The sequence below is a fragment of the Oncorhynchus gorbuscha genome, linkage group LG19 (genome assembly GCF_021184085.1).
Source record: "Oncorhynchus gorbuscha isolate QuinsamMale2020 ecotype Even-year linkage group LG19, OgorEven_v1.0, whole genome shotgun sequence".
Classification (NCBI taxonomy): domain Eukaryota; kingdom Metazoa; phylum Chordata; class Actinopteri; order Salmoniformes; family Salmonidae; genus Oncorhynchus; species Oncorhynchus gorbuscha.
Genome location: NC_060191.1, coordinates 37,812,420 through 37,839,742, shown reverse-complemented (window position 1 = coordinate 37,839,742; position 27,323 = coordinate 37,812,420). Strand labels below are relative to the sequence as shown.

Sequence of the window (27,323 nt, the reverse complement as noted above, 5' to 3'; positions counted from 1 at the left end):
TTACATTACGCGCAAAAAAGCTATCACGTTATGCGTTCAGTATATTTATTGGCTATTTATTACATGATAAATACAAAGGTTATTACATTAGCAGCGATTACATTATTGGCAGTTAGTTAATACATTATCAGTTGCTACAAACTTATTACACTTTTCACATGCACTTCAACAATTCAACAGCACATGATCCAGCTACACTTGCATTGTTCTGACACTTATGTCCACTAGGGGTCAACACGGTACATTGAGTATTTTTCTCTGGCTGCTTGCTCGTGTTCTGCAGCAGGATCCCCACCGAAGAGGTGTGATTCTACTGCCGCAGTTTAGACAAGTGAAACTGTTTGAAAAGATTGGCACAAACCCGTTTAATTTCAGAATTTATACTACGTCAATGGGCATAAATTAGACAGTGCACTTACATGTATTTTATTGTAAAATGTGGGCATAATTTCCTTTTTCAGGGTATTAAGCCAAAATACATTATATAAGCAAGAATATGTAAGTCGCTCTGGATAAGAGCGTCTGCTAAATGACTTAAATGTAATGTAATGTAAAACAAACTGCAATTGTGAAACATAAAGATTACATATTTAGCTGAACATTTAAATATTAAGTTTCTATAAATAACTCCTCCTTTGAACCATTTCTGACACTGGTTAGACATTTTCTATAAAAATGCAGCACAATAAACGTTAATGAAATCCTTATTGATGAAACTGCCAAGTTCGTTTGGGATAATACAAAAACCAAGTTACTGCAAAAAAAAAAACACAATTTCCCCCCTTAGACATCATTGCACACACACAACAGAACCAAATTGAGGAATTCCTCTATATTACCTCCAGCTGTTATAACCGGATATTGAACTACTGGTAAGCACCATGACATTTCACAGCCAGTAACTCAGGTTAAGGTAATATTTGTATTTGCTAATGGCTGAAGCTAACTGTAAGTTAGTGGCACAGCTCAATATGTAGCCTAATTATGCATACTGGTTTGGCAAAGTAGACTACTACTAAAGAGCATACTGACAAATACAATGCAGTATTATAGGGTGGCAGGGTAGCCTAGTGGTTAGGGCTGGTTGGACTAGTAACTGGAAGGTTGCAAGTTCAAATCCCCGAGCTGACAAGGTACAAATCTGTCATTCTGCCCCTGAACAGGCAGTTATCCCACTGTTCCTAAGCCGTCATTGAAAATAAGAATTTGTCCTTAACTGACTTGCCTAGTTAAATAAAGGTAGATGTACTTTTGTGATATTGAAGGATGTGAGAATGTGTTCAACATTAACCCACAACTTACCAATGAAATGGATTTCTTCACAGAAGACATTTCCCCTCAGGTTAGAGTTTTTTTTTCACATTTAAAAACTGTCCTCTATCTTCTCTTCAATAGATGCCTGAGGCATGTAATGGTAATCCAAAATTCCAACTGTTTGAGTCAATCCTACCCACTAATTAATTAATTGGACATCAATCTGAACTGCTTTGCTATTAGCAATATCTTACAATATAATCTCTTAATATAGCTAGACATAATGGATATTACATTTAACATTTAAAACACCACTAATTAAAAAAGTAGGCTAGTCTCTCATTCAGCCTTTCATTCTTTTGTATAAAAACAGCACATTTCAGTCATTAAACCATGTGATAAACTGGACAGAGTAAACACTACATTTCAACATCTTGTTCTCTTAATAATGTAATAATTTCCTCAAAGTTCTGGTGATCAAGACTCTACCAGTATTTCCATGATGTGCTCCAGCTCATTCAGGTCCCTGAAGCTCTGGTTGAGGGAGAAGGGAGAGGGTGAAGTGGGTGGAACGGAGGACAGAGAGGGTAAATACTTAAGCAGCTCGTCACTGGCTGCAGCAGAGAGAGCTCGGACCCCCATCTCCCTGTCAAACACAGACGTGTCAATGTCATGGAAAAGTTCATCCAGTTTCACATCATGCAGGTAGCTGGAATGCATGACCTCCTCCACACTACCAAAAGCCACCCCCTCTGAGGTTCTAGAACCCCCAGGGCGCCACTCAGAACTCCAGTGCCATGTGGGGGCCTGTCTGGACCCCACGTCTCCAGGTAGGTTCTCAATGGACATGAAAGGTGTCCTCTGAGGTGCCTGAGGCCCTGGCCCTCCATCAACAGCCAAGTCTAGTTCTTTCAGGATGGAGGAGACTGCAGCTGACAGGGAGAAGTCACTCTCCGAGGACATCCAGACCTCCTCCATGTCCTCGACACTGTTTACAACACCCAGACCAGACTCCCGTTGGGTGCAGGGGTTAGATGGGACCATGGGTGGCACAGGTCCTGTCAGGTTAACTAGCCCAGATGGAGGCTTGTTTTCTATGTGTATCTGCCGCAGGGTGTTGGCTATCAACACCGAGCGGCGCAAACTAGGCTCCACCAGTGCCTTCCCGCGGTGGTACTTGTCGAGGGAGATGCCCAGCACTGACTGCCGCTGGCTCTCCCAAGTGGCGCTACGCATGCACCCCACGACATCATCATGAAGTTTGCGCTTCTGTCCCTTGGATATCATCATCCTCCTCGACCAAACGTTGTTACTGTTAGCTGGAGGGAGAACACAAAACTTGGTAAGAATCTTTAAAGATCACATCACGTTACATGGTGAGTTGACTGCAGTTGTGGGATAATAATTAGCTAGTAATATAGCTATGTCCCGGTGATAATTAGCTAGTAAATAAATGCCTAGACAGCTAACGTTAGTACAGTAGCTAACGTTGGTTAGCTAGGTAGCTAGCAATAGCTTTCTCTTCACTTCCTTAACGTTACTTTGTCGAAATTTGACAAAACAACAAACCTGTCGTGCGCAACTGTTCTTCTGGCTCCAGGTATCTTTTCAATATACAAATGTAAAGAATGCTGTTAGCTCCAAATATATTTGTTTGCCTAGCTCGCCAACTCCGTACACAATCCACCGGCAAACTAAAACGTAAACTTGTTCCCGCCCGAGATTTAAGTTTCACCAGAGAGGAAAAGGCGAAGCGAGAGGTTTGACTCTCGCCAAAATCAAGTCAAGGAGAGAAGTGAACAATTCTTCATTAGTTCTCAATTTTCTCGAAATCTAAAAGCACACCGTCGTAAGTAGTTGAACATATTATTACTCAAACTTCGTGACAAACTGAAACGTTTTCATTTTCGTCAAAATAACTTTTGCCTGTGATTTGTCGCGAGACGACCGTTAGACCCGATAATGTGTTTCTACGCATGAGTTTAGCTAGCCATGGTCGTCATGCCTTCATCTACAATGGTGCGTTCGTAAATTGCCTCCCGTGTTGCAGAGTGTACTCATAAAACTGAGTAGATAGCCAGAATTAATTTACGAACGCACCCCAAGTGTGATCAGCGATTTCTATTGGAGGAGTGGTTTTAGCTTATACTGTAGTATTTTCCCTGGGTGCTGGAAATAGTGACAAGCGGCGAGTTACATGAGTGCATTACATCACTAGGGTAGCCTACATAAGAATAAAAAATACATATTTAAGGCAAATTACTAATGCAGGTGAATCGGATAACATTTCTCAAATAATACTAAATTAAAATAAGTAAATATAACTTTTTTTTAAAACATGAGTTTATGATAAGCAAGCAACTTCTTTGGGTTTACAGTAGGCTGGCCTATTTTGACAAAGCCAGCTATGGACTGTCACGAGCTACATTGCTCAACAAGTTACTGAATGCTTTGCATGCCCATGATACTGTGATATTAGATTTCACAAGTCATTGCATGCCTACCTGTTTGTCTCTATATTAGTGTTGACAGTGGTGGGATAGTCACAGCAGTCTCTAAGCTTTTGTTTAAAGTGTTCACAAAGGGGCTTGTGTATGTGACACTTCTAGATATCGGAAATAGTGACTCTGTATGTGAGTGTACTACTGCCTCTGCCAAGAAGACTTTTGAGACCTTCATGGCACAGGTCAGGTGCTAGTTCACCAAAAACCACAGTTATTGGTTCAAACTCCAGTTCAGCTGGTCACCCTCAATAGCAACATAGTGCCAGCAAATACCTCTGATAAACATTGTCGACATGTTTTTCTAGAGAGAGTGACACAAAGACTGGCAACCCTTTATTTGAAAAGCAAGCTATAAAATGATGACATATTATATGATTCTTAGGAATATATACATTTGTAGTCTACATTTGTTGGCACAGCACACGATCAGGCTACAAGTAGGCATAGGCTATCAATAACACATAGGCCTAATTGCTGACTCACTTGGTACTCATACTGTACATTCAACATTAAATTGCTGTTAGGAAAAAATATATATTTGAACGATATAGTCTGCACAAAGTCCGAGGCCCACAACAACTACAAAGATGATTAACATATTACGTTTTTCCTACATTATAATATCCATTGTCAAGATAATGAAAATAATTACAAAACATTAGCAAAGGCCAAAGCTGCCATTTCTTTCAATCAAGAAAGATTGGCCTGTAGAAATAAGATCTAAGTTGCGATGTCTAATAGGCCAGCTGTGGTAACTGCTTCATGGAAACAGGGAAGGAGGGGGGCTCTGTCTAGTTAGGGTTAACTGTACTCCCCGCAAACCCCAACGGTCTTCCTGTCCCAGTCAGAGATGGACAAGCACTTGATGAAGAAGTGTCCCAGGTCATATTTGGAAATGACGCGCCCTTTCAGCATGTTCTCTGTCACTGTGTACTTCTCAGTCAAAGGGAAGTTATCTGTTGGGAATAGCAGTGCATTTATATTTAGCAGTTTAATATAAGGCACCTAATATTATTAGATATTCAGAAAATGTTTATCTCAATAGGTTTAGAATGTTTAATATCAGCTGAATAAAAAGCATTAGCTGGAGCACCCCCTGAGAACATTATTTAATATACAGGTGCTGACCAATGGGGAATAAACTGTAAACTATTTTTTTGAAATAAAAAAATTGAGTGTGTGACTCTATTTATTTTAATATCAGTTGAATAACACTAATCCATCCAGTACCTACCCACTGGGCACACACTTTCAATCAACGTTTTTCCCACATCATTTCAATAAAATTACATTGAACCAATGTGGAATAGACGTTGAATTTCCATCTTTGCCCAGTGGGTTAGAGTGTGAGGAAGGATGATAGGCCTATCATGTCACTACTGCAATCACTTACAGTATGCGTCTATGGTAGTACAATATTACATTTCTCATGATTCAGGAAATGAGGAAGGGCTATGACTAACCGTCGATGTGAGGGGGCATGACAGCCACAAAATCCAGCCCTGACTCCTTCAGCGCCATGTACATCCTATCATGGTCCTCCGTGACCGGCAGGAGCCTGGGTGGCACTTTAGACCGGTCCCATAGGAGGAAGGCTGTGAAGCAGAGAGGGGGACGATATAAGGATGTGCTTTCTTTATGGTGGTTTATTGGAAGTTGGAAAGATTCTGTAACCCTGACTGTCCAAGATTCCTCTGTACCTGACATGCAGCCAACTACTTTGCGGATCCCCCCAGCCTTCATGGCGTCTAGGATGTTTCTGGTTCCTTCTGACATCATTGTTGTGGGACCTGTGGATTACAACTTTAAACATGAACATACCGACCAATATCCTGGCCTAAGCAACCCCTAGTGCAGTTAGTTACTGCAACTCACCCTGAATATTATTACAAAACATTTTTTTTAACCTCAGAGCAGAAAACATGTTTTAATGAGACTCCTGAACACTTCCATTTTGTTTTTTACTTCAAGATTGATTTCAGCTTGTATAAAGGGAAAGGGGGATACCTAGTCAGTTGTACAACTGAATGCCTTCAACTGAAATGTGTCTTCCGCATTTAACCCAACCCCTATAACATATCTGTTATAACTTGGTTTAATTCACACAACTGCACATATGTTTTCACTAACTTAACATTCCTATAACTTACTAATGAAAGACTGCCTAAACTTACCGAGGTCAGTCCTGGTGCCTAGAATGATGATAACAGCATCCTGACCCTGTATAGTCTTTTTCACATCTTCCTTATTGAGGACATCTCCTACCACCACCCTGCAGGCTTTGTGTTCTGCAGGTAGCCTGGCAGGGTCCCTCACCAGCACTGTCACATTGTAACCTGTGGGCAATGGTGAACAAAGAAGCATTGTGAATTTATTGAGTCATCTTATCATCTACCAATGATCCATAGGTATTTCAGTCTGATTGGAATATGAAGATGAGTGGAATATGTAATTGGTTCATTTTTGACGAATCGATCTCAATTCTAGAGCACGGCCATGGATCGAATTGATGAGGCCATCCCAGTGTTATGGATAAGCACGATAAGCAAGACAGTGGACTTTATCACGTATCTGCCACGCACTCATAGCAATCACGAGTCAGCAGAACACTATAACGACTTGCATGACTCGACACTTTTGTCTCGTGATATCAGAGCAAGGAAACGAAAACGCTTGTGAATCAAACAAGTCAAATTATATCTGCATATTTTAGCACGTTAGCCACATGTGATTGAGTGTGCATTTTATAAATAGCATTGACAACTGGGTTACATTCTTAGGCTATTCATTTGAAACTATGTAATTAATAGCATAGATCAGATTGGAATATAATATAAAATAACAGCACAATATATAATACCTGTTTTTTTCCCAGAGGAAGGCTGTGGAAAATAGCCCAGATGACCATTGATACTTCCAATTACACTAGCATAGCATATGTTAATGACAGATGTCTACTGTCCTATAGCATTGCATAGAAAACGTTCAGCATAGTTTAGAAACATGGCAAAACACTCCGATCACCTTTGGGCCAGTCTACACAGCAAATGCTATATGAGGGATTGTGTAAATAACATATCACTAACCTATCATCTCCTACAACCATTTGTAAATCATGTCATTTCGAAACGTTGCCTACCCGCTGCAACAGCCAGTGGTAAGGTCACCAGTCCGGTCATTCCCGTGGCCCCAAATATTGCAACATTCTTGATCGATTCTGACATAATAACAGATTAAGAAAATATCACTGGTCACAGAAGAATGTTACAATTTCTTGCTTCGTTGATCGTGTGCAACAATATCCGCAAACACACGTGCAGAATGAACCTCTTTGACACTTTGGGAAACGCTCCTTTTTAGATAATCAAAAAAGGCTCACTTCCGCAATAGATCCTCCCAGCCCCATCAATTAAAGGAAAACGCACACAGTCACAACAGGGTTACATTGTGCAGAAGTCCTGTTTTTTTGTGTGAATTTCAAAACTTTATTGTCAGTTGATCTTTCCAGATCAACCATAGCGCACGGTTGATTTTCATGGCAAGACATATTCCTTTTATAGACTTTTAAGTCACGTATTCTGTTTTTGTTCTCTGTCTGGAGATACAAAGTTCTGAAAGGTTGGCATTTCCCAAAATATGTCAAGAGTGTCATGGCCTGATCTGTTCACCTGTCCCTGTGATTGTCTCCACCCCCTACAGGTGTCGAATGTGAATGTGGTTCACATATTCTTCTCTCGCCAGACTCATTGCGATACAGTTGCCGGGGGAAGAGACGGTTCAGAGAACCACCTCTGTTACATAACATAGGCCCACTTTTCCTTGATAGATGCATTCCCATAAAATGGTCCCTGTATGAAAGGCTCTTCATTATGGGACATTCATGTAATTTATAGATGAGGAGAGAACAATTACTGAAGGTTGAAGTAGATTCATTTTTACGTCACTTCAGGTACAAATCATTTTTTAAATTCAGAATTTCATGGGGTGCTGTAGCACCCTTAGCCCTCCTACTAACCTGCAGCTATGTAGTTAACTGTTAATCATCTGTTTACATACCAGAAATACAATGAGTTTATGTGAATGCACTTTTAATAATATGCCTACTTGCCAATAATTCCACCTCCCAAGTGGCGAAGTGGTCTAAGGTACTGCATCTTGTGCAAGAGGAGTCACTACAGTCCCTGGTTTCGAGTACAGGCTGTATCACATCCGCCTGTGATTGGGCGGCACATACTTGCCCAAAAGCATTGTAAATAATAATTTGTTCTTAACTGACTTGCCTAGTTAAATCAAAATAAACTAATAATAAATAAATAAATAAAACAATTACACCACAAACAAATCCCGGTATGACATAAACTACCTTCCAATAGTCGCAAACTATATGTTCTCAAATGAAATATGTTCACGGGGAATGGAAGGGGGCATCTAACACATTCAAACAATTTCATAGAGATATGAAAATAATTATAATGCATCTCTATTTTTAAGGAAAATAATCCTAGGTCATCTCTATTTCTATCTGTAATCCCTTGGAACCATTTATAACGGGTAAACCCCCCCCCCCCTTCTGTCTCTGTCTCTTTCTCTCTCTCAATTCAATTTCAATTCAAGGACTTTATTGGCATGGGAAACGTGTTAACATTGGCAAAGCAAGTGAAGTAGATAATACTTCGTTCTCTCTTTCGCTATACGGAGGTGAGTTCCTTCGACGCACTAATGCCGAATTCTCTCTAGCAGTATCACGGGTGGAGCGAGAGGGAGTGCGAGCGCGTAGGCTATCAAGTGGACAGGATATCGGAGCCCACCGGCTTGGATTATTTGATCAAGCATTTTTGCCTGGTTGCAAGACACCTTTCATGGCAGTCTCGTGGTCCCACTAGCCACAGCAGGGAATTTACATGTATTACCGCATTAAATGGCTTTATTAGCCAGATCTTTATACTGATCCCACAGTCCGCTGTATATATATATATTTGTATAGGGTACTTGACTACTATGCCAGCGAAGAAACACGGCGTCGCGAGGCTCTGTTCATAATTTGCTCACTGGTTCATTGATACAGGCACCTCATCGACTGATTTCACGTCTATTTCGGTGAAAAACAAACTCATACCTGGAATTGGGGTTAAGGTAAGGTCGTTGTAGCGAATGCTGCATGTCTATATATATATATATATATAAATAACATTTCCAATATAATTGAGCATGAACAATTCGAGGTGCCTGTTTTCGTGGGAGATGCAGCAACACCGGCCTGCATTGGCTAAGGCTACTGCAGTGATTCTATAGGGCTGTATTTTATGCTGTTTCATTTTATTTGGCTGGATATTAGGCATGTGGTTTTGTTTAGCTCGCAGTTTGCCATACATACTAGTTAGGCTACTATTTGTGCATAGGCTTTGAATAGCAAATATTGACGGGTTAGGATAGGCCTTATACAACGTTTAATTATTTAGAATTGGTCCGCGCATGTTCCTGATCATTAAACGCACATAAATGTATTACATTTGCATGACACCTTTAGAACATTAATTGCATCTCACAATGAAGCCATATTCTTGAAAGCAGTAGCCTAAGGGAGCACCAAATAACATGCTTGTACATATAGTAGTCTATAGCCATACGGAGCCTACACTACGTTATTGGACCGCAACTACATTAAAAGTAGTTCAAATGTAAAAGCTATTTGATCCAGCAGCAGATTAGCCCTATGACAATTATAGCATAGACGATGTCATCTTAATGTAGCCACTTTCTTGCTTAAGAAAGTGTTCATCCAAAGAAACGCACCATGCACTTGATATGGGATGGTGCAGGGGACGGTGATCATAGCCTACGTTCGGAATGGACCAACGAGACGGCGGTGGTAGGGATGCACGTCGTATGTAATCATTTTAAGGTTAAAAACGATTACACAATAGGGAGTTAAGCAGCCCGACAACATTTGTACCTTTCCACGCATATTCCATAACAAAACACCTGTCGTTAATATTCTCTTTTGCCCTGCCTTCTTACACATAGGCATGCACAGACAATTGCGTCGACACTGTAGTAGCCCACCTCAACATCACCATGGATAGTCACCACCAGGCACTATTATTGATAGCCGAATCATGCAGCTTTGAAATGAGAAATATGTATCTAATGTGCCGAGCGTTTGTGTGGATCATTCCTAAATTCTGTTCACTGAACTATATATATTTTTTGTCGACCGTAGGGCTGGGCGTAGCTGTTGTCACAGTTGGTCACACACAGATGTTTAAATTGTGACTTGACTAGAGCGATCAGTTGCAACGCAGTCAGTGGCGTACTGTGACGTCACGCTACTACCGGCTGTCCATTGGCATTGTACGGATCTGTCACCGGACGCAAACATGTCCAATTCAGACACTTCAGCAAATTTGTGTGCAAAGGCAAAAAGGGATGTCAATAACTAATTTATTCTGAATGCAAATTAGAATTTATGGTTTAACATTAGCATATTTTGACATCCAGTCTTATAGGCCAATGTTGACTTTGAAAATAATAATAATAATAATAAGTTAATTAAAACTTCTTCGGGATAGGGGGCAGCATTTTCACTTTTGGATAAATAGCGTGCCCAAATTCAACTTCCTGCTACTCATCCTCAGAATATAAGATATGCATATTATTAGTGGATTTGTATAGAACACACTCTGAAGTTTCTAAAACTGTTTGAATCATGTCTGTGAGTATAACATAACTTATGTAGCAGGCAAAACCCAGAGGACAAACCATTCATATTTTGTTTTTGAGGTCACTGTCTATTCAATGAGATTTTTGTAAGTCGCTCTGGATAAGAGCGTCTGCTAAATGACTTAAATGTAAATGTAATTTCATTGGGAAACCAGATTTCTAAGAGACTTGTTTGCAGTTCCTACCGCTCCCACTGGATGTCACCAGTCTTTAGAAATTGGTTGAGGTTATTCCTTTGTGTAATGAAGAAGTACGGCCATCTTGAACAAGTGTCAGGTCATGTGTACTGTTTGATAGTTGTGCAAGACCAGAAAGCATGCTTGAGTGTGTTGTCTTCCTGTATTGAACACAGATCATCCAGTCTTCAATTTGATCGATTATTTACGTTTAAAAATACCTATAGTTGTATTACAAAAGTAGTTTGAAATGTTTTGGCAAAGTTTACAGGTAACTTTTGAGATATTTTGTAGTGACGTTGGTCAAGTTGTAACCAGTGTTTTTATGGATCAAACATGCCAAATAAATGGACATTTTGGATATATATGGACGGAATTAATCGAACAAAAGGACCATTTGTGATGTTTATGGGACACATTGGAGTGCCAACAAAAGAAGCTCGTCAAAGGTAAGGCATGATTTATATTTTATTTCTGTGTCTGCAGAGTTGAAATATGCTACTCTCTCATTGTTTACTGTTGTGCTATCATCAAATAATATAATCTTTTTGAAATCTGACATGTTGGCTGGATTCACAACGAGTGTAGCTTTAATTTGGTATCGTACATGTGTGATTTAATGAAAGTTAGATTTTTATAGTATTTTATTTGAATTTGGCGCTCTGCATTTTCCCTGGCTATTGGCGTCCCGCTTATCCCAGAGAGGTTTTTAACAAGGCCTACTGTTCTAGTAAGCCTATGCTAGCCATCCAAACTGACACTACTGAAAGGCTACATTTCCCTGTGGTGAGACAGTTGTGGCGAAATCTGCTCGGAGCCTTCACCGTGCGCTGCCACTTTAAGAGCGCATGAGCAGTAAGGAAGGAGGAAATAAAGAGAGCTTGTTCAGCTACACAGTGATACATGCCATTGATATAGCCAATACTTCTGGAAATGTGATGCAGTATAACATCTGATAGGCTAAAGTGAAGTTGTTTCAGATAAAGGGCTTACGGAACTGTTTTTTTGTTTTTTGTGTGTTCTGGGTCTTCTGTCCCTTGACCACAGTAGATAACCTATTGTCTTTACATTTAAACACAATAAAAGGCCTGGCTCTCTACTGATACTACAGAAGTGTGCCTTCAGAAAATTACCTAGCCATATAGCCAATACTCCGAGTGTTCTCCATTTTATGACAATTGACCGCAATATCGTGTGGAAAGTAAAGGTCAAAGTAAAAAAAATGTCCTCTGATACACAAAGCTGTGTAAAAGATTGATGACAAGCAGAATGAAAAAGCAGGGGGAACCAGTAAGACCAGTCCCCAGCCTGAGGGGGACAGAATTAAAGGTCCTCAATTCTGTGGTGTGTAATGTGGCGTGGCATCTGTCTATCCTCATGTAACAGTACAACTTTAGTCCGTCCCCTCGCCGGGCTCCTCTACACACATCAACAATAGTCACCCACGAAGCATCGTTACCCATCGCTCCACAAAAGCCGCGGCCCTTGCAGAGCAAGGGGAACCACTACTTCAAGGTCTCAAAGCGAGTGACGTCACCGATTGAAACACTATTAGCGCGCACCACTGCTAACTTAGCTAGCCATTTAACATCCGTTACACTCACCCCCTTTTTGACCTCCTCCTTTTCCGCAGCAACCAGTGATCCGGGTCACGGCACCAATGTAACAGTATAACTTTAGTCCGTCCCCTCGCCCCTACCCGGGCTCGAACCAGGGACCCTCTGCACACATCAACAACAGTCACCCACGAAGCATCATTACCCATCGTTCCACAAAAGCCGCGCACCACCGCTAACTAGCTAGCCATTTCACATCGGTTACACTCACAGGAACTTCTCCCTCTCTTCTCCTCTTCTATCCTCTCCTTTCCATAGTGGCTTAGTTTCTTTAGCTCACTTACTCCTCACACAGTGAAGAGAGCTTGGGGTCAGGGTGTCACTCGCATATCTATTCCTGGAGCTGAAATTATTGACAACAAAACCGACCTCCTTCACTTTGATGATTGTCAAGATGTGTTCATTTGACCGTGTAATGGAGGGGGATTTTCAGGAAGAGAAATATGTTCACAATATTTAGCAACACTACTATGATACATTTAGGTTTTAAAATGTTCTGTATCTTTTACAGTATCAATGTTTGCAAAGAGGACACAAATGTAATCAAGACCAATGAAATATTTTTACAAGGAGGGGATACTCGGGATAGAATAAACCCAAACAGATTTAATGCAACAGAAAGAGATCCGTAAAATAATCTTAATCTTAAATAAAGGGCAGTTTGTGACATTTCTGCAATGGTTTTCATAGCTCCTCAAAGGACCTCTGCTTCTCTCTGACAGGAAGTAGGAAGTGAGAAGGTCACAGACAGAGCGCTACTGGAGCACCTGGCTTGTTGCCTGGGAATTCTCTGGTGAGGAGATTGAGGTGTTGGGTGTTGTGAATTACTGTACCAGAGCCCTCCTTTCCAGAAGCATGTTTGGGGCAGTGGGAAAGGGGATGGGTGGGGGGATACAGCCTGAGTCTTACGCCACGCCGGCTGGCTGGAGATTTATAGTTGTAGCCGGGTGACATGGTGTAGCCAAAGAGCAATAATAATGTTGAGTGCTTTGGAGGAGAATGCTGAACAAGAGCCAGAAACAAACTGGCGAAAACAAAGATGGCCGATCTGAATTGTGCCTACGTCACTATAGAATATTGCAGTATCTACAATTGATTTGCGCTACAAAGGGATGAGGCGGTCTGTAAAGAACAGAAGCAGCAGAACACAGCGACACAGAAAATGATCAGGGCCAGACTAACCCACTAAGAGAATCCTGAATGTATGTTCAGACTTCTGAGGTCTGAATTGTGGCCACAGCAGGGCTTCTCCTGCCCTGTACTATGCACAAGTTGTAGCAAGAAACCGTAAGGACTCAGTGTTTACTAAAGTTCAGTGGTTGTAGCATGGTGATTGTGTTGTCAAAGGTGCAGTCGACTGTCTCTGACCTTTTCCCAGCACCAGAGGGATCAAAGGGCTTAGGCATGTTGCCTTGTCGTGTCTCTTGTGGAGATGTCATGGACATGTATGGAACCCTGTGTCGTCCCTTGTTTGCCAGAACCTGTTATTGCTTCATTTTAGTCTGATCGCCATTGGATTCTCTGTTGAGGGCTAGCCTGATCACCACGCTAGCTGTTACCCAGCTAGATGTAGGCTATGTAGGCTGCTGTCGTTGATGGTAGAAACAGTCATGCACCCCGGATAGATGAGATTCGTCAGTGAACTGTCCCGATAGCAGCAGAAGCATATGTGGGCTGGATTATTGCTGGAGAGCAACAGTGTTTTTGTTTCCATGCGGAGCGTCTTGGATATGTGAGAGGGTCCTCTGGTACGCTGAGACACTCACAGGTGTGTTTGTTTACCAGGAAGAACCACATCACGTCAGTTAGTGGGATCCTTAAGCTAAAAGACTGTCTTATTAGAGGGACCCCAGGTGGTAGGTCTAGGAAAGGCCTGCCAGAGCGACCTAGGTCTAGCAACAGCTCAGGCCAATACATTTGACATATATGACAGTGTGACAGTTTGGATGGAGCCTTAATGCATTGGTGACCATTGTGGCTGTATGGTGGCCTTCTGTCAGTGTGACGTCCTTCACCGTACAGTACATGACCATGGAATTATAATGTGCGTGCGGTCCCTTGAAAAGGAAGTGGGTAGTGTGTTAATTTTTGTGACATGTGGGGTCTTTCTGTATAAAGGTGATGTTGTTCAGTAAGTATGTGACATACAGTACCACCTGTTTCGTGGCTCAAGTGGCTAGTAGTGTCTGGTAGTATGTGATTTTAGGACACACCAGCTTTTGAGCTGTCATGGAGATGTAATTGCTGACGCCTCCAAGTGCAGTCTCTGGAGCTGCTGTAGGGACGCACACACGCATGCACGCACACCTGTGGTGTGATTGTTACAGTAGCTTTCTCTAAATATGAATTTCACTGAGCATTGCATTGATCCTTTGACCCAATCTGAAACAGATTAAGATCATGTTGAACAATGTGTAAGTATGATCTCAGTATTTTTTTAAACCTTTATTTAACTAGGCAAGTCAGTTAAGAATTAAGAACAAATTCTTACTTTCAATTACAGCCTAGGAACAGTGGGTTAACTGCCTTGTTCTGGGGCAGAACGACAGATTTTGACCTTGTCAGCTCGGGGATTCGATCTTGCAACATTTCTGTTACTAGTCCAACGCTCTTAACCACTAGGCTACCTGCCTACCACAGTATGATCTCAGTATGATACGTATTTACTGTACATTTCCAATTGTTTCCTGAAATATTATAATTTTAATTTATTGATGACCTCATTTCTGGAATTGAGAATACTCTCCTGATTGGTGTGCTGCGTTCATATTTTTCAGAATGTCTCTATGTTGGGCTCATAATTCTATAGAAGCTGATAGTGGAGGTCCCTCTGGTGACATATACATGTCTGTGAGGCTTTTTTGACATTTTATTTTGTATGTCTCATATGGCTGCTTAGATGTCTAATATTTACTGCAATTTCTTTCTGACTCAACCTTTATTTTATTTTTTTAATGTATTTTTTTTTTTTTTACCCCCTTTTCCTCCCCAATTTCGTAGTATCCAATTGTTAGTAGTTACTGTCTTGTCTCATCGCTACAACTCCCGTACGTGCTCGGGAGAGACGAAGGTCGAAAGTCATGCGTCCTCCGAAACACAACCCAACCAAGCCGCACTGCTTCTTAACCCGGAAGCCAGCCGCACCAATATGTCGGAGGAAACACCGTACACCTAGCGACCTGGTCAGCATGCACTGCGCCCGGCCCGCCAAAGGAGTCGCTAGTGCGCGATGAGACAAGGATATCCCTACCTGCCAAACCCTCCCTAACCCGGACGACGCTAGACCAATTGTGTGTCGCCCTATAACTTTTATTTCTTGATGTACACAGCCATTCACAACCATCTAATACAACAACACTTGCAATATCTATCTATCTATCTATCTATCTATCTATCTATCTATCTATCTATCTATCTATCTATCTATCTATCTATCTATCTATCTATCTATCTATCTATCTATCTATCTATCTATCTATCTATCTATCTATCTATCATATGACCCTCAGCCAGTGTGCGAATTACAGTTGGGAAAGCATTTTTTGAAATGCAGTTTTGTCCTGCTACAGTGGTAAATATGAAAATAAATAAATGGTTGTTCCCTCTCTCTCTCTGTGTGTCTTGTGCTCTCGCTAACGAACTTGCAACATTATCAACTATCACTTATGTTCACTTTGAATATTTAGCAAGAGATCCCTAAAATAATTCTGCATTTCCATATTAAATAAAGGGCAGTTCGTGACATTTCTGCAATGGTTTCTATAGCTCCTCAAAGGACTTCTGCTTCTCTCTGACAGGAAGTAGGAAGTGAGAAGGTCCCAGACAGAGCGCTACTGGAGCACCTGGCTTGTTGCCTGGGAATTCCTCTCTGGTGTAGGGAATTGAGGTGTTAGGTGTTGTGAATTACTGTACCAGAGCCCACCACGCAAACAGGATGTTCTGATGCTGCATCTTCTGGTGACCTATTGAAAACAGTACAACAATGATATGGCAATTTAACATGCATGTTGTAGGCTACTTTGTTTTGTCATGAAAACAAAAAGGCATAACACACCTGTGGAAGTTGTCGCTTTCAGGGTCCAACTCCAGCTCAGGACAGTATGTCAAAATATTCAAATTTGTACGCCCACACAGTCAGTCAGACTGAGCATTTCAGTGGCCGAAGGAGGCTCAGGGAAATAAATGATTGAGGATTGAAAAATAAAATTAAAAGACAGCACGGGGTCTTTAATTCAGGCTAGACGAGTGTAGGCCTAATAATGACAATCGGAAAATGTTTTGTCACAGATGTCTCGTTCCATTCATTAAATGGTGAGTACACAGGACGCTGTTTGAATGCTGGAATTATTTTGCAGTGGACCAACATGCGCAGGTAGCTTACTTTCTGGAGAGATTTGTTTGACAATCAGATGAAAGCATTACTGGTTGTGTTCACGCCCCCTTAAAAGCTAATACATGTTTACCATATTTACCATAAACCCTATCAGTCCTGAGATGCCAGGAAACGTTGGCTTTTCATTGATCTGTTTTATTTGATCTGCATGTCGAGCCCTTATGTTCAGCCTCACAATGAGGTGTTTTACCATATTATTTTCAGGATAACCAGGGCCACAAATAGAACACAAAACAATTTGAAATAAACAGTTGCATTCATGACTTTTACTGATATGTCATTTAAAAAAAAGGTCTGCCAAAGCAAAAACCTGATCAAATGAATTCATATGAATGCTGAATGCTGGGAAATACATATCCAGCTAGCCAGTGACAAATGTGTGGAGTTTGTGACAGAAACTATGTGAGCTTATTACAGTATTATAGATGTCCTGGGATTTCCAATGATCTTCTATGTAGAAGAACCCCTTACCCTTCGAACGACTTTTGTGTCGCTCGTGAGCGCCGTAGAGCACAACATGTTACATGTCCATGTTCGTGAGAGTCTCAACTGTTCATAGATAGCTTTTCATAGATAGCTTTTCATAGATAGCTCAACCTATTCGGAATCTACAGACATTTTTTTTTTAAGTATAAAAGACCACTCTAGCTCAGCGCGTTAATCACACAGACCTTTCAAACACACAATGTTTAAAAGGGGTTAGAAGTCCAAAATGTGCCCGGCTATAGGTCATATTAGGCCCATAAAATAGGAAGTCCTGTGAAATAAATAGAGACCCCCGAATGTTGCTGTATAATTCACACTCTGCCGTGATCCCAAGCCTTACAGTTTCAGTAACACAGACTCCTCCCAGCTTCATATTGAATGATGACCATAATCCTCTGAAAATTTGATTTCCAACCAGACTAGAATATTTCAACCTTTTAAGAGTGCTGAGCATGTAATTCAGTGTTTACTCTTGCCTTTCACGTCTTGACTGCTTTTGAAATCTTTGTGCTTTGTGAGGTGCCTCGAGGACCACAGCTGGTGTTGTAACAGAAAAGAGTTCAACCTCGCTCCGTCTCCCATTGCAAAGAAAGTCCATTTTTTCCCCCCTCACAGATTCCCCCGCACACTGACACTTTTACACGTCCATATTCACACTTACGTGACTGTAACACGACAAAGAGCCAGAGGGATTGGAGGATAAACGCAGCAACTCTCTCGTTGAGGAATTATCATTAACATTAGCAAATGGGTTTGATTCAATGCGTGATTTGTGCTTCGGAAATCATAGATATCTATGACTGTTCATAGCCCCACCCCTGGATTAGTAAATATATGGTGTGGACTGGAGCTCTATCAAAACATGCATGCGCTTTGCCCTTAAACACAGTTGTTGTGATTCAGATTTCCTGCATGGTGTTCGAGTTTATGTATTTATATGTACAGTATCATTTGTTTCTATGGGGGTGATAAAGGGGGCATGTGATCCGCATCCTAAATGTACTGTACTCTACCTAACTCTCCCACCGTGTGTCTGTAGGGTCGCTCAGGGAAACAGGCGCAATGGCCAATGCCTCCACAGACCTGGACAACGCGGAGGCCCAACGCCAGCTCAACAACAACAACACCCGTCTGGCAGGCAGCTCGGGACACTGGGAAACTGAGGTCACCAGCTCCAAGCTGTTTGAGTGTTCCCGCATCAAGGCCTTGGCAGGTGGGTGGATAGAGATACTGGACTAGAGGAACAACAGCACCTTCACCTGCCTCAGTCACAGCTCCATCACTCACAAAAGACACAAGCTTTATAGACCTCCATGTATACCTGATGGAGGTTCAAAGTTTATAGAAGGACTTGATTCATGATCTATCATACAGGGGCTACTGACAAGGAGGTATGGTTGATATATCAGAGCCAGTGCTATAGTACTTGAGTCCAGGACTCAGACCGGGCCAGCGGTGACTCGGACTTGGACTCGGACTCTGAGTGGACCAGTAGTGACTGGGGGAATAACTCAGATGTGAGGTTTAGTCACTACATCACCGATCAGAGCTCTATCCTGATGAACTACAAATGTAGGATCTTCATTTGATCACTCTTGTGTTGCTGAGCATTTTCCTGCAAAGCTCATAGTGTATTCCAGGTTTTAAAAGTTTGTGATTTCAACTTTAAAATGTCAGACCCCTACAAAAATGTCCATTCAATTCCACATAATAATTCACATTTCCTGTTGCTGCAGGATTATTTTCCTGCTGTAGCAAACTGGCTCAAATTAAGATCCTACATCTGTAAGCCCTGTGTTTATCTCATCTCTCCTGCAGAAGAGAGAGATGCTGTCCAGAAGAAGACCTTCACTAAGTGGGTGAACTCCCACCTGGCAAGAGTGTCCTGTCGAATCGCTGATCTCTATAACGACCTCCGGGACGGCTACATGCTCACCAGGCTGCTGGAGGTCCTGTCTGGGGAGATGCTGGTCGGTCAACCCATTCTCTGGTTCCCAACCACAGTCTACCTTTCAGTCAGCAGATGCTAGGAGAACAAGCGCAAAACTATTCAACAAAGAGCTCTGCATTGTAGTTATTTTTTGTACCAAATATTGTTCATTCACGTCTAAATGTTTCATGAATGTTGTCAGCACTGCAGCTATATGTCATGTGTAATCGTATGAGAATAGTAATCCGCATAATGGGGTTTGACAATTGGATGGGTGTGCAGCATTTGCACGCTTTCTTTGCCATTGTGGTTTTATGAGAATAACATTGTCTTAATATAAAGGCATTGGGATCAAAGAAATCTATATTTCCCCTGCAGATTGCTTTGACCAATCAACCATTACCCTCTCACCATTCCACTCTTGTTCCCTCTATCTCCTTACCTTGCTGTCCTCTCACCCTTCTCTCCTTCTCTCCCTCATTCCCTCCCCCATCCCTCCCTCCCCTAGCCGAGGCCCACGCGGGGTCGCATGCGTATCCACTGCCTGGAGAACGTGGACAAGGCCCTGCAGTTCCTCAAGGAGCAGAGGGTCCACCTGGAGAACGTCGGCTCACACGACATCGTCGACGGCAACCACCGTCTCACCCTTGGCCTCATCTGGACCGTCATCCTTCGCTTCCAGGTAGTCACCTAGTCCTGGTGTTGCATGGTGTTGTTTGTCTCTGTGGCTTCTGTTGTGGTTGTATTTTGGATTGACATTTTTAAAAACATTTTGTCACGCAGCCAACTCCAGTGGGGACGTTCCTGTCCCCTGTTGGGACGTTCCTGTCCCCTGTTGGGACGTTCCTGTCCCCTGTTGGGATTGTGCTTAAGACCTGCTGCTAGCTTAACCTCTTCTGAGGTATTTTTGGCTTCCAGTTCCTGCAGGCCTCAGTGTGTCTCATGTTGGGGACGGTATGTTCTAGTGCTGTGTAGCTCTATTCCATCTTTGTCCCCCGTGGGGTACTTTTGAACTCAGTCAGCATGTGGATGACGAAGCTTACGTGGGTGTGCATCGTTGTTTCTACAAACTCCTGTTTCCGACTGGTGCATGACATCAGAGCCAATCTGCTGCAGTTCTAATACATCTAATGTAGTCTCCAGACTCTTCCGCCCAAATAGTCAGGAAGAGTCTGGTGGATCAATGCATCAAACTCGGCCTTCTTTAGCCAATACAGAATGGCTGGGAGAAACTTCCGGCACATAGGCATTTAGTTAATGTCTCCCACAACACCTTCCCTCTAACCTTTCCCATGCCTCGCAGTCGTGTGATTTGCTAAAATTAAATGATGACAAGTACTTTACTCGGTTGGTCACTCCCATAGAATTCTATGGGCACTCCTACTAAGGCAGTGGTCCCCAAAATTGATTTGGCCCGTGACCCCATTTTGATATTTAAGTGTCTAAGTGCCTTAGACCGCTGTGGCACAGCGGTCTAAGGCACTGCATCTCAGTGCAAGAGGCGTCACTGCAGTCCCTAGATTGAATCCAGTCCCTGGAATGAATGTTTGCTTTTTATAATATGGGCTATGATAGTCTATTACAAATCAGTCTGACAGTACTTTTGACAGTATTTCTGAAGGAGGTATGGTTTGAAGTGACTGAAAACCCTCAGAAAGGCATTGGGAAGTTCAGAAGATCATCAGGCAATAATTGTGTATGATCTTCTGTGTAGAAAAGAACATCATCATTGCATTAGTGCCTGGTCTTGTCCACTCTGTTCTAATGAGTCCTGCGCGGCTTGTGGGCTTAAACGGTACAAAAGATACAGCCACATTTGTACGAAGAAAACACAAACCGCTTTGTTTACTGCATCGGAGGTTACTGACGTAACCCCGGTTCTATGAACCAAGCACTTAATTTTTTTTTTTTTAAATCAGAGTTTCTCTCGTAAACCCATTTTAAAATCAGGTGCGACCCCTAATTTGGGAAACGCTGCACTCACGCCGACTTTGAATCGTTGATAGCCCATGCTTATATGCGCTGTGTGCAATAGCCTGGGGATGAGGTTGTAATACACCTTCAAACACAAGAACAAAGTCTTATCCTACTTTTTGTCACTCTTTCTCATCAGTCTTTGAGCTGAGACAGATTTAGCACTGATGGATAAAGGTATCCACTTCTTGTGTCCCAGCGGTAAACAGAAGTAGGCCAACATTCTGTGTATATTATTGTCATGATTTTGACACAACAGGCATGCTGGTTTCAGCACTGTCTTAATTTAAGAGGAGTAAGGGCAGAAATCCCACTGATTTATACACTGGCCAAAATACTGTATGGAGAAGCCTTGAAACATGCCGTATCATCACTGTGTGACGTTGCTAGCAATGTCACTCTGGTCCTGATCGTAGTTGGATCTCAAACAAGGACATACTGTCTGACATCTGCCTCAGAGACATACGCATGCAATGGGCACAAGGCCTTACAGGACGCGATACCACAGACAAGTGACAGGCATGTAAGTAGCACAAAATCGTTTGGCTTTTGTTGTCGCCTTCAGGACAGTGGTGGTCTCAGCACAAACGCATGTCTTGCGTTGTTCAAATCAGCGTCACTCTGTAAATATGATTCAGGGACGCAGGCTAGTGGTGCCTATGGAGTTAGGAGGAGAGGCTAGCATGGCATAGCTTATCGCTCTGCCTTCTAACGGGGATTACAGATTAGCTGGGGCACTTTTGGCCGGCATCCCATTCCACTGCACCGACTGTGGAGCCAGTGAGTCGATGGCCTCTTAAATTTTGCATGCAGTGAAAGAGGAGGAGCGCGTTATTGGAAACTGATTTGTGCTTTAGGGAGCAAGGGGTGGGGCTCCGGCCAGGGCAAGATTCAGTCAGCACCTATTCTCCTCCCCCACCTCCCCCCCTTCTCTCTCTGCCACTCCTCCTTCCTTCTCTGTCACCGATTCTGCAACCGTTTGTGGTTGTCTCGTCCCTCTCTCCTCACACTCCTCTTTTAGTTTACTATGTCTCTCCTCCCTTTCTGTTTCCCTCTCTCTTTCTTTCTCTCTCTTCCTTTCTCTCTCCCTCTCCTTCCACCCCTCCCCTACCCTTGGACTGTTCCAGGTGACTTTGCCCAGTCAGCAGGCAAGGCCTAGCCACTGCAGCAGGCAGCAGACACAGCGAGAGAAAGGGGGGAAAGAGAGGAAAGGAAAGGAGGAATAGAGGCCTCCAGGAGGTAAATGATCTCCAGGAGCCGATTTTAAGACTAATAAACGCTTGACACCTCCATTACATTTAGTAACTTCACGATCCTTTCTTGTGGCTTCATTCAGTGTCGTTGTGTTCATGCTACCTAATTGTGACCTGCGTGGTGTATTCTTCTCTCTCACGGCCAGACGGTTTGTTTCTCTCAAGCATCTTGTTTACTGTTGGATGACATGCACTGCGATCAAGGCTATTTCAAATCTGCCTGATCTGAGGTATGAGCAGATAAGGTACATTTTAGAGATGGAATGTCCTCATTGGCTCTTGTGAAAAGTCAGTTTGGTTTTAGGCAGCAGTTCATTTGAACTATAGTTGTTCAGTTGTTCTCCTTGTAATTAGTAGTGCTATCCTACCATAATTGAATCACATATAACATATTCCCTGTAGGTGGAGACTAAACCGTGTATACATGCAGTAGAGTCCTATAAGCCTCCAGTTGCATTCCAGTGTGAGTGAGCGTGTCTGCTTGTGGATGAGGTGTGATTTGTTGACATGGGTGGTCTAGCAGATACTAGGGTGTCAACCCTCCCATTAATATGTATCATGTCACCGTGACATGATTGGGCCAATGGCTGTCATAGATGCAGGCGCACAGTGATGTTGTCATGATTCTGTGGCCTTCCTCCCAACATGACAGGCACACGTCTGTGTGCGAGTTTGTGACGAGACATGCAATGCAGTTGTGTGACTATTGGGGTGTATTCATTACGTCTTGCAACAGAAACCGTTTACTATTTAAGAACCAAACAGAGCAAATGTAACGAAATGGGGAGGGAGGAACCTTGAATATGTCCATTAGAAACTCTTGTTTTCGCGGCAAAACGTTTTCCGTTTAAAGTCAACGGTTTCTGTTGCAAAGCGTTTTGAAACAGCCCAAACTGTTAACAACAGAATCGGTGTAATGAATACACTCCTGGTGTGGCTGTTGAATGGAACCGGGTTTTGTGTTCAGTGTGTTTGAAACTGATCAGCAACATGGGTGTGTTTCCTAACTGTTTTCTTCTCAACTTCATAGTAACCTGGTGATCTTACTGAACTGAGGACAGTTTTGAGACTGGTTTCCTTGACCACGGTTGTTTGTCGTCTGGTCTCGCTCCCTGTGCACACAGATCCAGGTGATTAAGATTGAGTGTGACGACAACCGGGAGACGCGGTCGGCAAAGGATGCCCTGCTACTCTGGTGCCAGATGAAAACTGCTGGGTGAATGTCTTCATTTAACCAAAAGCCAAAATTGAACGTCAAACTTTGAACAGTTTCCACTTTCCATACATGTCTTTAAGGATGCTGACAGTTGTTTTACTACTGTTGATACATGCAATGTCTTTAGTTGGATAGCATATATCTATTGGACCAATAGTTGTGAGTGTGTTCTGTGTCAACTGTCCCACAGGTACTCTGAGGTCCACATCCAGAACTTCACCACCTGCTGGAGAGATGGTCTCGCCTTCAACGCTCTCATTCACCGACACAGGTCAGCATTGGCTAAGCAATCAAGTCTTTACGTTTTAAAACATGTATTTATGTGACCATATAGAAAGTGAACTAAATGACCTACATTGCATTACTACAGGCCTGATTTGATTGAATTCCATAAGCTGATCCGGTCAAATGCCACACACAACCTCCAGCAAGCCTTCAACATTGCTGAGCAGAACCTGGGGCTCACCAAACTCCTGGACCCTGAAGGTAAGACCGCACAGAGAATTGAAATAGCAACTAGACAACCTCGTCAACAGTTCATGGACATTTGGTAACATATATCTCAGACTTGCAAACCTTCACAGACTTTCAGCGACAGTGACCATAGTTTATATTTTACACTACTGAAATTATTTCATGTCAAGGTGTGATTATGTTATATTGTAAATGTGTGCTGTAAGTGTTTGTTTATTGGTGTCCTTCCTGTTTGACTCGGCAGACGTGAATACAGAGAACCCAGATGAGAAGTCGATAATAACCTATGTTGTGTCCTACTACCATTACTTCTCCAAGATGAAAGCCCTTCGAGTAGAGGGCAAGAGAGTGGGAAAGGTAGGAGGATGCCGACACACTTTCTCAAACTCAACACTAATGTACTTGTCCTCTTGCTCAGTTGTGTACCGGGGCCTCCCCCTCCTCTTTCTATTCTGGTTAGAGCCAGTTTGCGCTGTTCTGTGAAGCAAGTAGTACACAGCGGTTTCTTGGCAATTTTTCGCATGGAATAGTCTTCATTTCTCAGAACAAGAATAGACTGACGAGTTTCAGAAGAAAGTTATTTGTTTCTAGCCATTTTAAGCCTGTAATCGGACCCAGAAATGATCATGCTCCAGATATTCAACTAGTCTAAAGAAGGCCAGTTTTATTGCTTCTTTAATCAACACAACAGCCTTTTAAAATGATAAACTTGGATTAGCTAATACAACATGCAACTGGAACACAGGAGTGATGGTTGCTGATAATGGACCTCTGTACGCCTATGTAGATATTCCATAAAAAATCAGCTGTTTCCAGCTACAATAGTCATTTACAACATTAACATTTAACATTTTAATGGACAAAAAAATGTGTTTTTCTTTAAAAAATAAGGACATTTCTAAGTGACCCCAAATTTTTGAACAGTAGTGTATGTTTTGTACACATGAGTATAATTCAAATCAAATTTTATTAGTCACATACACATGGCTAGCAGATGTTAATGCGAGTATAGCGAAATGCTTGTGCTTCTAGTTCCGACCATGCAGTAATATCTAACAAGTAATCTAACCTAACAATTTCACAACCACCACCTTATATACACACAAGTGTAAAGGAATGAATAAGAATATGTACATAAAAATATATGAAGGAGCGATGGCCGAACGGCATAGGCAAGATGCAGTAGATGGTACATGGTACAGTATATACATATGAGATGAGTAATGTAGGGTATATAAACATTATATAAAGTGGCATTGTTTAAAGTGGCTAGTGATGATACATTTATTACATACATTTTTTCATTATTAAAGTGGCTAGAGATGAGTCAGTATGTTGGCAGCAGCCACTCAATGTTAGTGATGGCTGTTTAATAGTCTGATGGCCTTGAGATAGGAGCTGTTTTTCAGTCTCTCGGTCCCTGCTTTGATGCACCTGTACTGACCTCGCCTTCTGGATGATAGCGGGGTGAACAGGCAGTGGCTCGGGTGGTTGTTGTCCTTGATGATCCTTTTGGCCTTCCTGTGACATCGGGTGGTGTAGGTGTCCTGGAGGGCAGGTAGTTTGCCCCCGGTGATGCGTTTTGTAGACCTCACTACCCTCTGGAGAGCCTTACGGTTGAGGGCGGAGCAGTTGCCATACCAGGCGTTGATACAGCTCGACAGGATGCTCTCAATTGTGCATCTGGAAAAGTTTATTTTTGTTTTTGGTGATAAGCCGAATTTCTTCAGCCTCCTTGTGGGGACCCAGTGTTGAAGATCAGCGGGGTGGATATGTTGTTACCTACCCTCACCACCTGGGGGCGGCCCGTCAGGAAGTCCAGGACCCAGTTGCACAGAGTGGGGTCGAGACCCAGGGTCTCTAACTTAATGACGAGTTTGGAGGGTACTATGGTGTTTAATGATGAGCTGTAGTCGATGAACAGCATTCTTACATAGGTATTCCTCTTGTCCAGATGGGTTAGGACAGTGTGCAGTGTGATTGCGTCGTCTGTGGACCTATTGAGGCAGTAAGCAAATTGGAGTGGGTCTAGGGTGTCAGGTAGGGTGGAGGTGATATGGTCCTTGACTAGTCTCTCAAAGCACTTCATGATGACAGCAGTGAGTGCTATGGGGCGATAGTCATTTAGCTCAGTTACCTTCGCTTTCTTGGGAACAGTAACAATGGTGGTCCTCTTAAAGCATGTGGGAACAGCAGACTGGGATAAGGAATGATTGAATATGTCCGTAAACACACCAGCCAGCTGGTCTGCGCATGCTCTGAGGACGTGGCTAAGGATGCCGTCTGGGCCGGCAGCCTTGCGAGGGTTAACACGTTTGAATGTTTTACTCACGTTGGCTGCAGTGAAGGAGAGCCCGCAGGTTTTGTTAGCGGTCCGTGTCAGTGGTACTGTATTGTCCTCAAAGCGAGCAAAGAAGTCGTTTAGTTTGTCTGGGAGCAAGACATCGTGGTCTGTGATGGTGCTGGTATTCCTTTTGTAGTCCGTGATTGACTGTAGATCCTGCCACATACCTCTCGTGTCTGAGCCGTTATCAAATGCTAATAAACAAAAGTTATGAATTAAGTCAATCCTATGTAATATCCATCGATGCTAAATGTTTACGTTTTATACAGGTGTTGGACAATGCCATTGAGGGTCAGAAGATGATCGATCGATATGAGGCTCTGGCCTCGGAGCTCCTGGAGTGGATTGAGAAGACCATAGGCATCATCAGCAACCAGAAGTTTGCCAACTCCTTAACGGGTGTCCAGCAACAGCTTCAAGCCTTCACCACCTACTGCACCATCGAGAAGCCCATCAAGTAAGTCAACACTGTGCAATGACACATAAACATATGAATTATATTGCATCAATTTTTTTTCAATCTATAGTGGTCCTATTCATACACCAGAGGGTTTTAAACTTAAAACGTTTGTTTGATACAAATTATCACTTAAATAATTTTGGGTTGCTTTGGTTTTAGGACAGGATTTAGGTTGAGTCAATAGTTGCATCCTTTTATAGTTCTTATAGCTTATGTTTTATAGTATGTTATTTTCTCAGAGAATGCCTCCAGACAGATGCTTTTGATTTGTCTGATTCCCATTTGATGTGTGGTATGTACCATAACTGTTGGAGTATTCAACTAAAACCTACACATTGATGGGTGTGGGCACAGTAGTACTAGCATGAGACCCAGCATGAGGCCCCAAGCTGGCATGTCTGGCGTAACTAAGCACCCAGTTAGCCGTGCCATGTGACTCATGACCTATTTGACCAAAAGGGACTGGATCTAAGTGATGTGACACCCAAATGGGTCTCCAGAACCCTTTCACTCTATGGCTAGA

General features: G+C 42.5%; 3 protein-coding genes across 8 annotated transcripts in view; 1 reads left to right on the top strand and 2 right to left on the bottom strand.

The window, feature by feature from the left end:
* Positions 1 to 405: 405 nt before the first annotated feature.
* LOC124005713 (SERTA domain-containing protein 3-like) lies at positions 406 to 3,247 on the bottom strand. The gene is made up of 2 exons (XM_046315196.1): positions 2,824 to 3,247; positions 406 to 2,573 (listed from the first exon to the last, which is right to left on the bottom strand). Exon 2 carries the CDS (start codon positions 2,542 to 2,544, stop codon positions 1,732 to 1,734), a length of 813 nt encoding a protein of 270 aa, XP_046171152.1. The 5' UTR covers positions 2,545 to 2,573; positions 2,824 to 3,247; the 3' UTR covers positions 406 to 1,731.
* Positions 3,248 to 4,078: 831 nt separating this feature from the next.
* Positions 4,079 to 7,124, bottom strand: LOC124005618 (flavin reductase (NADPH)-like). Its single transcript, XM_046315035.1, has 5 exons — positions 6,898 to 7,124; positions 5,933 to 6,094; positions 5,459 to 5,548; positions 5,222 to 5,353; positions 4,079 to 4,714 (listed from the first exon to the last, which is right to left on the bottom strand). Exons 1-5 carry the CDS (start codon positions 6,980 to 6,982, stop codon positions 4,560 to 4,562), a joined length of 624 nt encoding a protein of 207 aa, XP_046170991.1. The 5' UTR covers positions 6,983 to 7,124; the 3' UTR covers positions 4,079 to 4,559.
* A 1,251-nt stretch (positions 7,125 to 8,375) lies between these two features.
* The window catches only part of LOC124005511 (spectrin beta chain, non-erythrocytic 1-like), an 80,016-nt gene continuing 61,068 nt past the window's right edge, over positions 8,376 to 27,323 (top strand). For 3 of the 6 annotated variants that reach the window (XM_046314856.1, XM_046314855.1, XM_046314851.1), the window contains exons 1-9: positions 8,397 to 8,891; positions 18,189 to 18,362; positions 18,968 to 19,119; positions 19,588 to 19,761; positions 23,431 to 23,522; positions 23,713 to 23,793; positions 23,893 to 24,008; positions 24,241 to 24,353; positions 26,610 to 26,797. In XM_046314856.1, the coding sequence (XP_046170812.1) occupies positions 18,212 to 18,362; positions 18,968 to 19,119; positions 19,588 to 19,761; positions 23,431 to 23,522; positions 23,713 to 23,793; positions 23,893 to 24,008; positions 24,241 to 24,353; positions 26,610 to 26,797 (1,067 nt within the window). In that variant the 5' untranslated portion in view covers positions 8,397 to 8,891; positions 18,189 to 18,211. Of the gene's footprint in view, positions 8,892 to 18,188; positions 18,363 to 18,967; positions 19,120 to 19,587; positions 19,762 to 23,430; positions 23,523 to 23,712; positions 23,794 to 23,892; positions 24,009 to 24,240; positions 24,354 to 26,609; positions 26,798 to 27,323 lie in introns of all 6 variants that reach the window. The other 3 variants (XM_046314858.1, XM_046314854.1, XM_046314853.1) reach the window with 2 other exon arrangements.